This window comes from Erpetoichthys calabaricus, chromosome 3, assembly GCF_900747795.2.
Source record: "Erpetoichthys calabaricus chromosome 3, fErpCal1.3, whole genome shotgun sequence".
NCBI lineage: Eukaryota > Metazoa > Chordata > Cladistia > Polypteriformes > Polypteridae > Erpetoichthys > Erpetoichthys calabaricus.
The window spans coordinates 76,713,104-76,727,766 of NC_041396.2; the positions used below are offsets into that span (position 1 = coordinate 76,713,104).

General features: G+C 37.1%; 1 protein-coding gene across 1 annotated transcript; it reads left to right on the plus strand.

The window, feature by feature from the left end:
* Positions 1 to 1,531: 1,531 nt before the first annotated feature.
* Positions 1,532 to 14,013, plus strand: hnrnpua (heterogeneous nuclear ribonucleoprotein Ua). Its single transcript, XM_028796934.2, has 14 exons — positions 1,532 to 2,317; positions 3,475 to 3,589; positions 4,045 to 4,118; positions 4,827 to 4,966; positions 5,077 to 5,176; positions 5,343 to 5,455; positions 8,045 to 8,308; positions 8,407 to 8,526; positions 8,727 to 8,855; positions 8,956 to 9,124; positions 9,758 to 10,033; positions 10,325 to 10,551; positions 11,899 to 11,991; positions 13,305 to 14,013. Exons 1-14 carry the CDS (start codon positions 1,708 to 1,710, stop codon positions 13,353 to 13,355), a joined length of 2,481 nt encoding a protein of 826 aa, XP_028652767.1. The 5' UTR covers positions 1,532 to 1,707; the 3' UTR covers positions 13,356 to 14,013.
* The last annotated feature ends 650 nt before the right edge of the window (positions 14,014 to 14,663 follow it).

The following is a 14,663-nucleotide window of genomic DNA, read 5'->3' on the forward strand; positions in this document are numbered from 1 at the left end:
AAATTTTGATATATTATTTTGTGTACTGTTATTTACTGTTAAGGTAATTATTCATTTTTGTACTAATCTTGAGTGTATTTACTTATGATAACATTAGATGTCAGTTGTGTCTTGGCTTACTTTCTTGTACATGATTAACAATGCCTTATGTCCTGCACTTTCCTGCTGCAAACAACTTTCTCTCTAGGAAAACAAAAGTATGTCTAAAATAACCAAAACTGATGATTGAAAGAAGTTCAAAGAAAATAACATGCTCAAACCATGCATACTCCCAGGACCAATTTAGAGTCACCAGTTAACCTACCCTGCACATACTTTGGGATGTGGGATAAAAGCCATGATACCCAGTTAAGCCCCACACAATCATAGGAAGAACATGCGAACTACACGCAGTTCACAGCCAGGTGCAGGATTTGAACGTAGGAGACTAGCTCCATAAAGCAGTTTATCACCACACTGCACTGCTCAACCATCCTTAAAATACAAATTAATTTCATTCATTGATCCATTTCCTGACACTGCTTAAATTCAGAGTAGAATGGAATGAGAGTCCACCGAGGAAAGAAAAAAGAGCAGAACAGGAGTCCATACTGAATAGGATGCCAGTCTACCATAGGAAAAACTCATTCACAACTCAGTGGGTAGTTAAGAATGATCAGGCAAAATAATGTCTTTAGCATGTGGGAAGAAAAATGACAATATCTGGCAAACAGACACTTGGAAACAAGATGAATGTGTAAACACATGCTGACACAGACCTACTCTAGCTCCACAAGGTGAATGTGCAAACTATACTGACCAGGCCTGGGGTTTAAACATTTCGGAGTTGTGTAGTACCATTGCTAACCACTGCGTCCTCTTTTCAGCTTAAGTAAAATGTAAACAAAATTTTACTTTTACTACTAAGGTAACAATTAATTTAACTTCAAGATCTCATAATTAAATACACGAATCACTGTCACAAAAATAAAAATATGTGATGGTGAAAAAAACATGAAAAATAAATAAAGTAAAAGCAAATGAAGTGGTAAATATAATGCATCTCCTTTTTTATTTTCAAAAACAGAATATTACAATGGCATGCTACTCAATCAAACAAATAACACAAACATAGAACCATTTACTTTGAAACGAATAATAAGGAGAAAAAAGAAAAACAAAATTCAACCAACACCCAAAAAATATGTAAAAATGTATAATGTATCTTCTAAAGAATAGTTATATTTTTGCCTAAGAATTTAACTCTGGTTAATTTGCTAAATTTGTGCAAATAATTAATTACATGTCTCATTTTTTATATGATATGTTTTTGTTTCACAGTTATGGAACCTACAGTTTTGTGGCACAATTCTTGTCATGTAATAATCTGACAATACTTACTTTCTAAGACATTAGGTAAAGCTCATTGTTGACTGGTTACCGCTCAAAAAGTCAAGTTTGAAATGGGTGTGCGCCGCGCTCTGAGTATTACGGTAGAACCCGCCTCTCATTCTCCACTCCCTTTAATACGGTAAAGCTATATTACGTACGAGTGGCGGTTGTCGGCCGTGCTGTTGCCAGTGGGAGAGACTTAGAGCGAGAGAAGTGTTTGGCGCAGTAGAAATTATTGGCAGCTCTGCTTACTAAATACTCTCTCGTTTGCGAAAATTGTTTATAATATAAGTCGAAGACTCACTATATTCCGGGCAGCGAGAAGCAACGCGGAAAATGAGTTCAATTAACGTGAAGAAATTGAAAGTGAACGAGTTGAAGGACGAGCTGAAGAAGCGTAGGCTTTCAGACAAGGGTCTGAAGGCCGAGCTGATGGACCGGCTGCAGGCCGCGCTTGATGAAGAGGCCAAAGCTGGCGGCGGTTTTCCCGGTCCGGGCGGAGAGGAAAATGGAGCAGAGGGAGGCTCAGAAGGTGCAGGTGGTTACGACGAGATGGCCGAGGATCTCGAAGAAGAAATGGCCGGGGAGAACATGGAGGCGGACGAAGAGGAGGAGGAGGAAGGGAGAACCGGTGGGGGTAAAGCGGGTGCCACTGCGACGACGGGGGATTCGAGTGGTGGGACTGGTGCTCGGCAAGCAGCAGTAAATCTGCAAGGGACGTCCGGAAAGGGCGATCAAGCGAGTGCAAGCGCCGAAGTGACCGGGGAAGAGGGAGCTGAAGCAGCCGATGGCGAGAGCCAGGAGTATCAAGACGATGCAATGGGCGAAGACGAAGAGGAAGACACTGGGGTCGAAATGGATAAATTTGACGAGGATGAAGACGCAGGAATTGAAATGGACAAGTTTGATGAGGAGGACGGGGCACCTGGATCCCAGTCCGCCGAAGGTGAGCAATCGGACCGCTAGCGAATCACGTGTTTCACTCGCATTAATGGTAGCAATGGAGTAAGACGTGCGATGGCCTCCGGTCGTTTGTAACGTGTAGTAAGCTGCACGGATTGACGGGGCTGATGGAGACTGCTCGTTCTGATCATTTAGTTTTCGACTGTGTAATATCGTGGGGGCTGCACTGGAGGTCAGGCTGCCCCGTATGACGTGATCTGCTATTTGTGGCTCCGGCTGCACCCTAGACAAAGATGCACATGGTTGCTGCTGCTTAGTGAAAATAATGAAATGGTGGCGCTGAATGGCGCGTAGCGGCTGTGTTTCCCCTGTGTGCAGAAATGGTCTTTTAATGGAGGGAACGAGATGGGTTACATTGGATGGGAGAGAGCCTGTATGAAAGAGGGCATCAGATGCGTGAAAAGCTTTTGTTCAAGCTATCGTTTACCAGCAGCGGAAGAAAAAAGCCATTGTTGCCGGACAAAATGTGTGTCGTTTTTAATGTTTGATTGTTCCTTATCACCGCTTACTCATTATGAAGCAGTCAGTTTATATTTGTGATTTTTTTAGTTACGGGAGGTATTGATTTTTACCGCACCATGTTTGTACCGCACACTTATATCTTAAATGTGTTTTTTTTTAATTTTGGCCCTGAATCTAAAAAAAAAAAATGAAAAAAAGCGAGAGAGCTTCCCACACGTCACTTCCTGCTGGAGGGGATGGCGGGTGGGAAGGAGAGGAGGAGGGGGTGTGTGTGTTGTGTGATAGAAAAAGACATAGAAATTCAGTTGTAATTTATATGTATGAGCATATATCGCCGTTTCTTGTGTTCGCAAGCTTGCGTGTGTATGCCTGCGGTTCTGGGCTTTTGTATCGAGGAGAAGTGGTGAGAAAATAGGTTGGCTGTTAATTTTTCTTATAATCGGCGGGCGTGCTTTGTTAGCTACATTGTCTCGATAGCATGCTAATGTACTTGTGTTGCCAGATTGCCATGATGGTGGTAGCTACGATTTGATTGAAGTGAAATCTTTGTCGTGATAGCCACCTTGAGTTAATCGGTCTATTGTGTGTGTTTACAGACGTCGTATTCAATCATACGCACTCTCGCCGCTTGATTTACGACTTGGAAATAGTAATATTGTGGAGTTTTTCGATTTATAGGCGATGCTGCAAAAGATAAAAAGGCAGACCAGAAAAACAAGAAAGGCGTTAAAAGGCGCCGAGAAGAACACGGAAGGGGCTACTTTGAATTTATTGAAGAAAACAAATACAGCCGGTAAGAGACTATGTATGGTTGAGCCTGACGTGATATATTGCTTTACATCGAAACCGCAAAGTAGAAGAGATGGTAATTTTGAATGATCTTTGTTTCACTTACATTTGTTTTTATTTTCATTAGTGTTAAGAGTTGTTTTTTTTGTTGTTGTTTTTAGTTTTATGTATAGCTTAAGCAGTGTGTTCTGTTTTTTAGTTTTGACAAATACGAATTCTTAGGTCATGCAGTGGATCGTAATTTGCATTTATACAATTGTATTTTAAACCTTTGCATGATTTCTTTTCTTGCTGTTAGGTTTATAATTTCTCTTTCAATATTTGGCAAACATTGTTAAAAGGTGTTGGCTGCTACTACTAGAGATAATGAATGTTGTATTTAAATGCATTCATTAGGAGTTAGATGTCAAGGGATTATTTGCACATATTTCAAGTAATGTGAGTGAATACTTTTTTCAGGGCAAAATCTCCCCAACCACCTCTTGAAGAAGAAGATGAAGAGTTTGATGATACAACTGTTTGTTTGGACACATGTGAGTTTTGATTTGTGCTATGTATTCAGAAAACCCACTCTGGTTATAGTTTAATGGTCAAATGTTAATTTTTTCAATTCCTCTATGACATTGATTATGTGGTGGAAACTGACATTTGATGCCTTTAAAAAAAAAAAAAAAAAATGTCAATAATGTACAAAAAGACAGACTGCATATTTGCAAGCAAAGTCTGTATATACCTAATTAAACACTGTTGGCAAATAGTTTAGTGAATGTGAACTGTAATTGTCAACACAACATACCTTGGCTTTACTGCAATATGATTGAAACGATAGGAGATAAATTATGACCATAAGCTCTAGTAAGTAGTACAATTATGTGCACTGTCAGGTTGGGGTGCATTTAGTTTTTTCAAGCTGTGGGAGTCACACTTGCAGATAATTAGACAACAAGGACGTTTTACATCTTGTCCGCTGTAAAATATTTGTGATGTTATTGAACAAAGTTAGCAGTTATTGTAAATGTTTATTTAAACCTTTTAGAATGTTTAATTTTCCAGTGTATCTTTATATATATTTTTCACACTTGTTGCTTTACACAACTCAATTTTTTGTTACCTTCTGGTAGTTGCCGTAGTGTACTGAAGGGGTAAAACTTTCTGGATTTATTCCCTCTTTTGAAAATGTTAATGGAGCTTTTTGTTTTTTTTTGTTCTGTACATTTATTTTGACTATCACACCGATACAGACAACAGTGATCTACACTTCAAAATTTCAAGAGACCGTTACAGCGCTTCATCTTTGACTATGGAAAGTTTTGCTTATCTCTGGGCTGGAGGTAGAGCTACCTATGGCATTGCAAGTGGAAAGGCCTGCTTTGAGATGAAGGTAAAATATGTGTGAATTTGTGTTACTTTACCAGGTTAGTTGTTTTAAGTTAAACATATGTGTTACTTCACTTTCTTTAAGCTTTTTTTTTTTTTTTGTTTTACATTTAGGTAATTGAGAAAATTCCAGTAAAGCATATCTCAAGTAAAGGGATTGAAGTACATGATGTACAGATTGGCTGGTCATTGGAAGAAGGCAGCTTGCTTCTTGGTGAGTTGATGTGTATTTTCTGCTACTGTAAATGTGTTGTATATACCAGAGTCCAATGAAAATATGTGCATGCGTGCTACTCTGCTAACATCAGATAGGCGTTGTGGGAAAATATTTTGAGGTTTAATTTTTTGAAATTGAAATGTTTTTTCTCTCTCCTTATTAGGGGAAGAAGAGTTCTCTTATGCCTACTCAATGAAGGGAAAGAAGACCACTAATTGTGTGACTGAAGATTTTGGAGAGGGATATGATGAAAATGATGTGATAGGTTGCTTGATTGTAAGTTAAGACCCCTTTTGGCTTGGAAGTAATGCTTCTTAGATCTATGACATACCAGTCAATAAGGATATCAGGTTGTCATGGGATGGAGGGCTCATATGGTTTTGAGTACCCTTTGCTTCTTGTTTATTAATGAGACTGGCTGGCAGGTCCTAGTGTGATGAAAAAGTTTGAGATTCCATAGTAGCTAATTTTGTTTTGTTACGTGATAGTGTTGCATAATGACCAAATTTGCTTTTATTTACAAAGCATCTACAAGGTTTATTTGTATAGTGATCAAAGGTCTATATGAGTATTACACTAGATAATGCACATTTTTTATATACAAGTGGAATTCGTTTTTTCTTTTAACTAAAGGAGATGTATACATTTATCTTGGCCACGTTATCTTGGCCACGTGATTACTTTCCAGATATGTTTAAACAATTGCCAGGAAGGGCAGACACCAGCCTTGCAGAGAAAGATGTTTGTTTAGAATTACACTACATAGTACCTGAGATTTTAGGAAGCAAAGCCGTATGTGTTGTAAAAAATCTAACATTTTCTTTGTGTATGCCTAGCATATGAGTTGGCATGTGTCATTTTTAGCCCTATATTCTGGAATCTGTAAATTCTGCAAATTATCTCTTAGCCTTATTTTAACACGGAGTATGAATTTTGAATGCAGTATGGTCTAGCTATACGAATTTGCATTTAAGTATCAGACAATGCACTGAGTGTTCTGATTATGAGGGTTAATGTATTTGCTGTTTAGGGTGCTTTCTTGGTAGGTGGTACAATGATGTTAATGTGTGGTGTTTTATTTAACTAAATTTTTCATTATTTCGGCTATTAGAATATTAAGATCACATCTAGATGAGTATTAAATTGAGACTGCTTCACTAGTGGTTTTTAAATTATGAAAATCCCTATACCTAGAATGTAGCTTTACTCAATTTATTTTTACCCATTTTCTAACCTGCTTGTCCATTTAAATCCAAGACCTTGATCTGTGAGCCCACAGCTGTAAACCTGTGCCACTAAATCAGTTTAGTACTCCGTACAATGGAGATTTAAGATTTATAGAATAAATGCTTATCTTGGGGCGGCACGGTGGCGCAGTGGGTAGCGCTGCTGCCTCACAGTTGGGAGATCTGGGGACCTGGGTTCGCTTCCCGGGTCCTCCCTGCGTGGAGTTTACATGTTCTCCCCGTGTCTGCGTGGGTTTCCTCCGGGCGCTCCGGTTTCCTCCCACAGTCCAAAGACATGCAGGTTAGGTGGATTGGCGATTCTAAATTGGCCCTAGTGTGTGCTTGGTGTGTGGGTGTGTTTGTGTGTGTCCTGCGGTGGGTTGGCACCCTGCCCAGGATTGGTTCCCTGCCTTGTGCCCTGTGTTGGCTGGGATTGGCTCCAGCAGACCCCCGTGACCCTGTGTTCGGATTCAGCGGGTTGGAAAATGGATGGATGGATGCTTATCTTGTATAAACTAATGTAAAATTGTTGGCTGGACACACTGTTTATAACTTTGCACTTGTTTTTAAACCTGAATACAGCCTTTTTCATTAATCGGTCCAGAATGCCTACATAAAGCTTATTGGCATTTAAGGTTGGTTAGCTACATACAGTAAGCTTATATGCCAAGTACTAAATCTGATTAATTTACACAATGAAAGTGTAGCGCACGTTTAAGTCAACCTACCTCTTATGAAAAGATTTTTTTATATGAAAATCATGCTTTGTATGATTAGTTTCAAATTATAGAAAATGTCTGGATGCACTGTTGTATTTATTAAAATTTCTGGATAGTATATTATGTAAAGTCTTTATTACTTAAGATTTGACAAGTATGACTAACACATCTGTTAAAATTATTGCCAAGGCCAAGTCTTCCACAGTAACAAAAAAAAAAAAAAAAAAACAAAAAAAAAAAAAAACCCATACGTGAGCTAGCCACTGAAACAATTGTAAAATGCATAACCGGCAAGGTGGCATTAGGCTAGTACTGCTGTGAATGTTTCTGATCTGCTCAGTATGTGGTAGTGACATGTGAAAAAACTTGCCCAGAATGATGTAAAAGATAAAATGGGTTTCATCAATGCTGCTAGCAAAAAAAATCTTTACAGAAATGGCTGCATAGTGAAAATACAAATATTGCATTTATTGACTAAATGCAGAAGTCTGCTTTGGTGAACACCCCTTATCAGCATCACATGAATGATAATCTTGGCAACTAATGGAGGTCAAGAGAAACCTTATTAAATCCTAAACTGAAATGGGGTAGCATTTTCAGTAAAAGATTTGAGCCTGGTAGAAATGCTCATGGCTGATGGAATAGTGCCGGGAGCCAAACAGTGCATAGGAGTTTAGTGTATTCCCCTCTAGCATCGATTTCAGTATCTACCTGGTTTGTGTAACTTTATTTTGGATGATTAATGCTTGTGTGTGGTGTTTTTAATAAATATAACTGGATAATGTCTTAATGAATATTGTTGAATTTGTTTATGGTCAAATGTCTTTGTTAAAACTCATCATATATGTAAAGCTCCTCTATACATCACATTATCCAGTTTAAAAGATGATTTAATTATTTTCCTAATTTTTATCTTTTAGAATTTTGATGGTGAAGAAGTGGAACTTTCCTTTTCTAAAAATGGCAAGGATCTTGGCATTGCTTTTAAAGTCAGCAAAGAATCTCTCACTGAGAGGCCTCTCTTTCCGCATGTTCTATGCCATAACTGTGCAGTAGAGTTCAACTTTGGACAGAAGGAAGAGCCTTACTTCCCTGTGCCTGAGGGTTACATGTTTCTTCAGCAGATTGCAGTGGATAACAGGGTCAGGGGCCCAAAGGGTCCCGAGACCAAAAAAGAGTGTGAGGTACAATTTCTTAGCAGTAATAACATCTTATTTCATTAATTAAAATTGAGATATATATATCAAAAAATTTATATCCATCTTCTGTCATCTATGTTTAGGTTATTGTCATGGTGGGATTGCCTGGAGCAGGCAAGACTACTTGGGTTATGAAGCATGTTGAAGCAAACCCTGGTAAATACAATGTTCTTGGAACAAACACAATCCTGGAAAAGATGATGGTAATTTTTTCAGTACATCTTTGGTAAAAGAATAAAGGCTGTGCCCTGAATAATTTTTGTGATAGTTTCATGCCCTGAATAGTTTTTGTGATAGTTTCATGTTGCATCACAAATACTAAAGTTAAATTATACTTTCATATGAAAATATATTAAGGCTTATTTCTTTTATCTTTTAATGTGTATTTTCTTCTTTCCCTCAGATTTCAAGTTTTAAACGTCAGATGATAGATACAGCAAAGCTGACTGCCATTTCTCAGCGTGCTCCACTGTTCTTGGGGAAGTTTATTGAAATTGCTGCTCGTAAAAAGCGCAATTATATTCTGGACCAGGTAGGGCAGTAACAACCTTCTTGATTTGTGTGTTTTGTATTACGGGCATTGTTGTTGCACTTGAGGGGTATCCCTAAGCATGATTTATTTTTATATGTAGACTAATGTGTCAGCACCAGCTCAGCGGCGGAAGATGTGTTTGTTTGCCGGTTTTCAGCGAAAAGCAGTGGTAGTATGCCCGACTGATGAAGACTATAAGCAACGAACTCAAAAGAAGGCAGAAGCAGATGGCAAAGATCTTCCTGAGCAGGCTGTTCTTAAAATGAAAGGTACTAGATGAATATTGTGATCATTTTGCAGTATATTCTGGGGGGGGGGGGGAGCTTGGTTAAGTTATTGCCATATCTGTGTGCTCGATAACTTGATGGGGACAGCAATTGACAATTTTTATCATTTTTCCCCATCTTTTTCAAAGTAGACTAATGTCAGCTTTGGTGGTCCCAGGGAAATTTTTGTGGAGATGAATGTGTGCTGCCTAGTTCAACAAAATCTTGTTGATCACAAAGTGAAAAATATAATTCCATCAGTGTGATGCAATCCTCTGGTGCCAGTTTAAATTTTGTTCCACCAGCTCCTTATCTAATGCAGGTCAATCAAAGGGTCGTTATACCTTTTTGACATTAAAAGCATACACTGTGTAAAAGCCTCTGAAGTGTGTGGTGTTTTATGCTTGAAAAAAATTCTGCATATTTCATTTGATTGCCAAGACATTTAATTTTTAATGAATTTGGTAGAATGAAAAGCTATAGTTGGAATTAATTGATCTTATATCCATTCTAAAGTAATTGTTTTTGAAACTACACCATTCAATGAGACCTGAATTATGTTATGGGAGTGTGTCCTATGATAGTTTATTTAATTGACTCACTAGCATATAAACTATATCATGTTCAACACTACAGGTATTTTTACACTGCCAGAGGATGGTGAATGTTTTGATGAAGTCACCTATGTAGAACTGCAGAAGGAGGAGGCACAGAAGCTTGTAGAACAGTATAAAGAAGAGAGCAAGTCTGCACTGCCTGCTGAAAAGAAACAGAACCAGGGAGGAGCAACCAAGAAAGGAGGTAATCGAGCAAGAGGAAACAAGAACCAGTACAACAGAGGTGGTGGCAGTGGTGGCCAAGGACAGAGGGGAGGTCGTGGAGGATTTCAGAATCGTGGCAACTTCAGAGGAGGTAATATCCATTGCCTGAGGAATTTTCTTTTTCTGTTGACATTTGGATCATATCTCATTTTGTAATTTTTAAAGCACTTGTAATTGAGCATATTTTATTTAATGTACATATTCTGTACAATCAGACATTGTTGGTGCCTGATCAAAATGTATTATAAGTGAACAAGCAATGGCTGATGGTCTGCACATAATGATTGATGTAACGAGGACAAGTTATGTAAAGTTTACTTAAATAGCCTTTTACATTGCTGTGTACTTTATTACAATTGTGTTTTATATACTTTATTTGTAGTACCTGGGAACAGAGCAGCATTTAACAGACCCCCAAGAGGGTATCTTCCACCTCCTGGTTTCAGGGGTGGCTTCTCTAATCGTGGTAACTTCAGCAGAGGTGGAGGCATGCCAAACAGGGGAAGTGCTCCTCGAGGTGCTCCAGGAAGGGGCAACATGCCAAGAGGGGGTGCCATGAACAGGGGAAGTGCTAACCGAGGAGGTGCAAATAGAGGCAACTTCAACCAGGTACGAGTAACTTTTTTTTTTTTTTTTTTTTTTTTTTTCCCTCTTCCTACATTTGGCAATAGAAACTTAGATGAATGTAGTTGTTGCATCCAACTCACTTAAAATTTACTGTGGTGTGTAGTGAAGGTATACATGATAGACTAGCGCAGCAGTTAGCAATATGGAGACTTGTAGGTTGTAGCTGTTAAAATTATGATATCTTTTCTCATTTGGCTTTCCAGTTGACTCTTATGGCAGTAATTATCTTGATGCATTTCTAGTTTGATTCTATCTGGTGTATGTTAAAGGTGCAGTTTACCATTAACCATTTTGTTGCAGGAAAAATTTTTCATTTGATACGCAAGTATAGTTCAGTGCTTACATGTAATTCCGTAACCTTTGTTTTCATTAAAACTTCTACCACACATCAGTCCATGTGTGTTTTTGTTCAATCCACTAATTTTGCTAATTCCTGAAAATCCTCCAGTCCACTTGATTGCTCCATCTACAGATTAATGAATATTGTTACACACTTATCTTAAATTCACGTGTGTCTCCATGATAAGTTAAGGTCGCATCATTCGGAAACAAACATGATTGGTGGCTATGTTCCAGTAGGTTTTGTACCCATCTGGTTAGCTTGCCTTAAACTCCTATTACTTGGTTATTTACTCGGTGGTCCTTCAGGTATTGGCTTATATTTTGTTAATAATGCAAGATGAATAGTAAGTGCTCCAGTGTGATCAAATCTTTTTGTTGTCTCCCAGAATTAATGAATGGAGGGGGCGGGCGCATCTGTCCCATGACTGTTTGCTAATGCACTTGTTATGTGTATTGTTTAATTCTGCCATAACTGCAACTAGTAAATTTTTCAGCCATGCACATTTGAGAATGATGTCTAGTTAATGATTGGTCCAATCACATTATATTCTATAGACAATGTTTGATACCTTCCCAATTATGCAACTTGCAAAAAATGTTAAGCTTGTATTTGACTTGGTCAAGCACACTCTGGTTCTAGTAACAGTTGTAGACTTTAAGTCTAACTTTATACACTTGTATTAATTATATAATAGTATTAATTATATAATAGAACTACTAACATATTCTGGCAGCACAAATGAAATTTACCAGGTCTTAGCAGAATATTTTATTATTGCCTTTGATCCAATATTATCTCAACTTCAGAAAATTACTTCAACTGAAGCAGCACTGACAATGTAATATTTGTAGCCTAAATGTATGATCAATTTTAGATATATTGATCTTGATTTGATATATTGATAGTTAAAAACATGATAATCATTCCCACTTTAAAATAGGTTGCTCTTTAAAAGATGATAATTGTTGTTAAATATTTGTTTTTAGTTCCGAGGAAGAGGTGGAAACAACCGTGGCTTCAAAAATGGAAACTACAGCATGAACAAGGCTCAAGCCTTTAACCAGAGCTGGCAACAAGGGGTATGTATTATGTTAGGGATGTTTTTCTTGTTCTTCACAATTTATTGATTTTTCTTAATTAGGCCTAATACAGGAAAATAGAACATGTACCACAACATAATTGGAGGCTTTACCAACACTGCCTGTCCCAGGTTTATGGAAAAAAAAATCAAAAATCCAAATCCGTCCATAACGAAGGCAAAGTAGAGTTGGCATTTATACTATAAAATATTCCTCAGTTTAAAATTGTGCTAAACTAATTTAAAATTAAACAATATTAAGAAACAAGTGTGGCAGCAGGCATTAAATGGTTCACAAGTGTTCAATTTCTTAAGTACTATGGTCATAACTTTATTGCTTCAATAAATTTTTCTATTTGGACAAATTCTGTTTAATTACTATGTAACATTCGCTGTCACCATTTGTTTTGTGGAAGGGGAAGTCTGATTTCTTCCCAGATTCCAAAGATATGGGGGCTAGACCAATTGGTAGTTATACATTGCATAATTTGTTTTTATGTAATGAAGTGACATACTGTATCTTTTAGGGATTGTTCTTGACTTGGCAGTTGTTTCAGGGTTATGTCTATTTCCCTGTTCCAAGTTACAGGTAGATAAGAGGGAATGTCAAGCTTCCATTAATGTAACCTCCAATGTAGTGTTTCTGGCGTAGCTTCTTTTTGAGCAAAATTGTGTTAGGACTACATTGAGTAGAAGCTTGTTTAAACTACCCTTACCAATTATAACTACCAAACTTTTTAATGAAGTTTGGATATCCTTAATTTACAAAGTATAATTTTTATATACACACTTCGGCCATTTTCCTTAGGAAAAGTTATCTTTTTCTGGTGCTTGAAAAATGAGTTGGTTTTGGTTCTTAAGCTTTGGACAAGCTTTAGTTGTAGGTATATTTATATATTTTGTCACGGCATGGGTTTAGGATTATTACTGATGTTATTGGCACAGGTGGGGGTGAACTTTATAGCATTGTTGCAGGCTTCTGCATTCAGATCCTGTTTAAGGGACAAAGCATGACATCTTGTCAGTGGCTGTTTTGGAGCTACTCTGGTTCAAGTTCACCTAAATTGCTCCAAAATCAAATACATAAATAGGCATCATCATCTCTATGAATGAATGTGAGCGGTATAAAAATTCTTGAAAGTTGTACTAGCCATTGTCAAAATATTGCATTAAACTTCATTCTCTTTTTTTGTAAAAATGTAGCCACACTAGTAGCTATGTATGCTTAAAGGAATGTGTGTAGATAGTATGCTGTTTTAAATTGCACTGTTAACCCAAATGTTCAATTTTTTTCCCCCTCCCTTTAATTTTTAGTTCTGGAATCAGAAACCTTGGAGCCAGCAGTATCACCCAGGATATTACTGAGAGCTGTAATAATGAACTGATGGTGCAGATGGTCTTGCTCCTCAAATCTTCACAGATCGACGTTTTTTTATTTTTAGTCTCACTTTTAAAGGAAAAAAAAAACGGAAAAGAGGAAAAACATTCCATGATGGAGGAAGTGCCTGCGGGTTCTCTTAGAAGCTTTATGGGTTAATTTGACTTTTATTTTTGTACATTTGTTTTTTTTTTTTTTTTTTCTTTTTTTTTTTTTTTTTTTATTACAACGCTTTAATGTGTAATGTGAGGAACCTCAGCATTGTGCAGGATGGGATGTTTTAGTATTTTCAGGGTTATGCATTTTATCTGTAAAATGTGATTTTTACTAAAGTAAAATGACAAAAGATTTTTGTGTAGTATCAGTTGTGTCTTTTATTCTAGTTTTAACCCACACGTAGACAATCCAGATTTAAAGAACTCCTTTTTAGAAGCATGTAGAGATGTTGTTTTTTTTTTTTTTTGGTTTTTTTTTTTGTGTTTTATTGCATAATTGTCCCGCAGCAGCATTAAGTTTCTAGAGAGACAACTGAAGCTGAAAATGTTTTTAGAATATCTAAAGCTTCATTATTATGACGAAAGGTGACACTTCCGCTTGTAAACTTTTAAACCTAGGTTTACAATAAAAGGGTTCTTTTCCTTTTTACTTATTTGCTTATGTGTGTTTTTCAGAAATGCATTCAAAAGTCTACTATTCTTTTGAATGTTTTTGGAAAGAACCTCCAATTTTGTGATACTCCTGATGTTTGTTTCAAGGCAAGTGTAATACTACTACGCTATACATTATATTTTACATTGAGTTTTGATCCTTGCCTTTACCTCTCCCAATAGTTGTGTAATAAATTAGACTAACTGTATGAGCAGCTTGTTGGCATTTGATTTATCCATTTTGGCCTCTACTAAATAAGCCTGTAGATCATCTTAATATTCTGACTACAAACAGTTGAATCTTTTGCAGCTATTATTTATGGAACTGCCTCCTTAAAGCAGAGAGGCAACAGTAATGTGATTTAGCAAAAGGTAAAATCATGTTCCATTTGTTGACAATAATATTAATGGACTAATTTGTACTTTTCATATAGAGCATTCATTAAGCAGTGGAGACTGAGGCTAATCCAATCTTTTTCAGTGGGGCATAGATTATTCTTTTAAGTAATTTATATAAACCATACCTGCATATTTAAATTAATTGCCTAATAGTGGAATATTTATACATTCTATACTGTTTTGCAGAATTTTAAATGTTGGTGATTTAGGAACTTTTTACCTTTCCTGTGAAAGTAATGGGACACACTT

What these genes read in the sequence shown, in the direction of transcription:
- hnrnpua (XM_028796934.2), top strand. Translation starts at nt 1,708, where the DNA reads ATGAGTTCAATTAACGTGAAGAAATTGAAAGTGAACGAGTTGAAGGAC. An exon ending in ATGTGATAGGTTGCTTGATT is followed by an intron (nt 5,456 to 8,044) that starts GTAAGTTAAGAC and finishes TTTATCTTTTAG; the next exon opens with AATTTTGATGGTGAAGAAGT. An exon ending in GGCTGTTCTTAAAATGAAAG is followed by an intron (nt 9,125 to 9,757) that starts GTACTAGATGAA and finishes TCAACACTACAG; the next exon opens with GTATTTTTACACTGCCAGAG.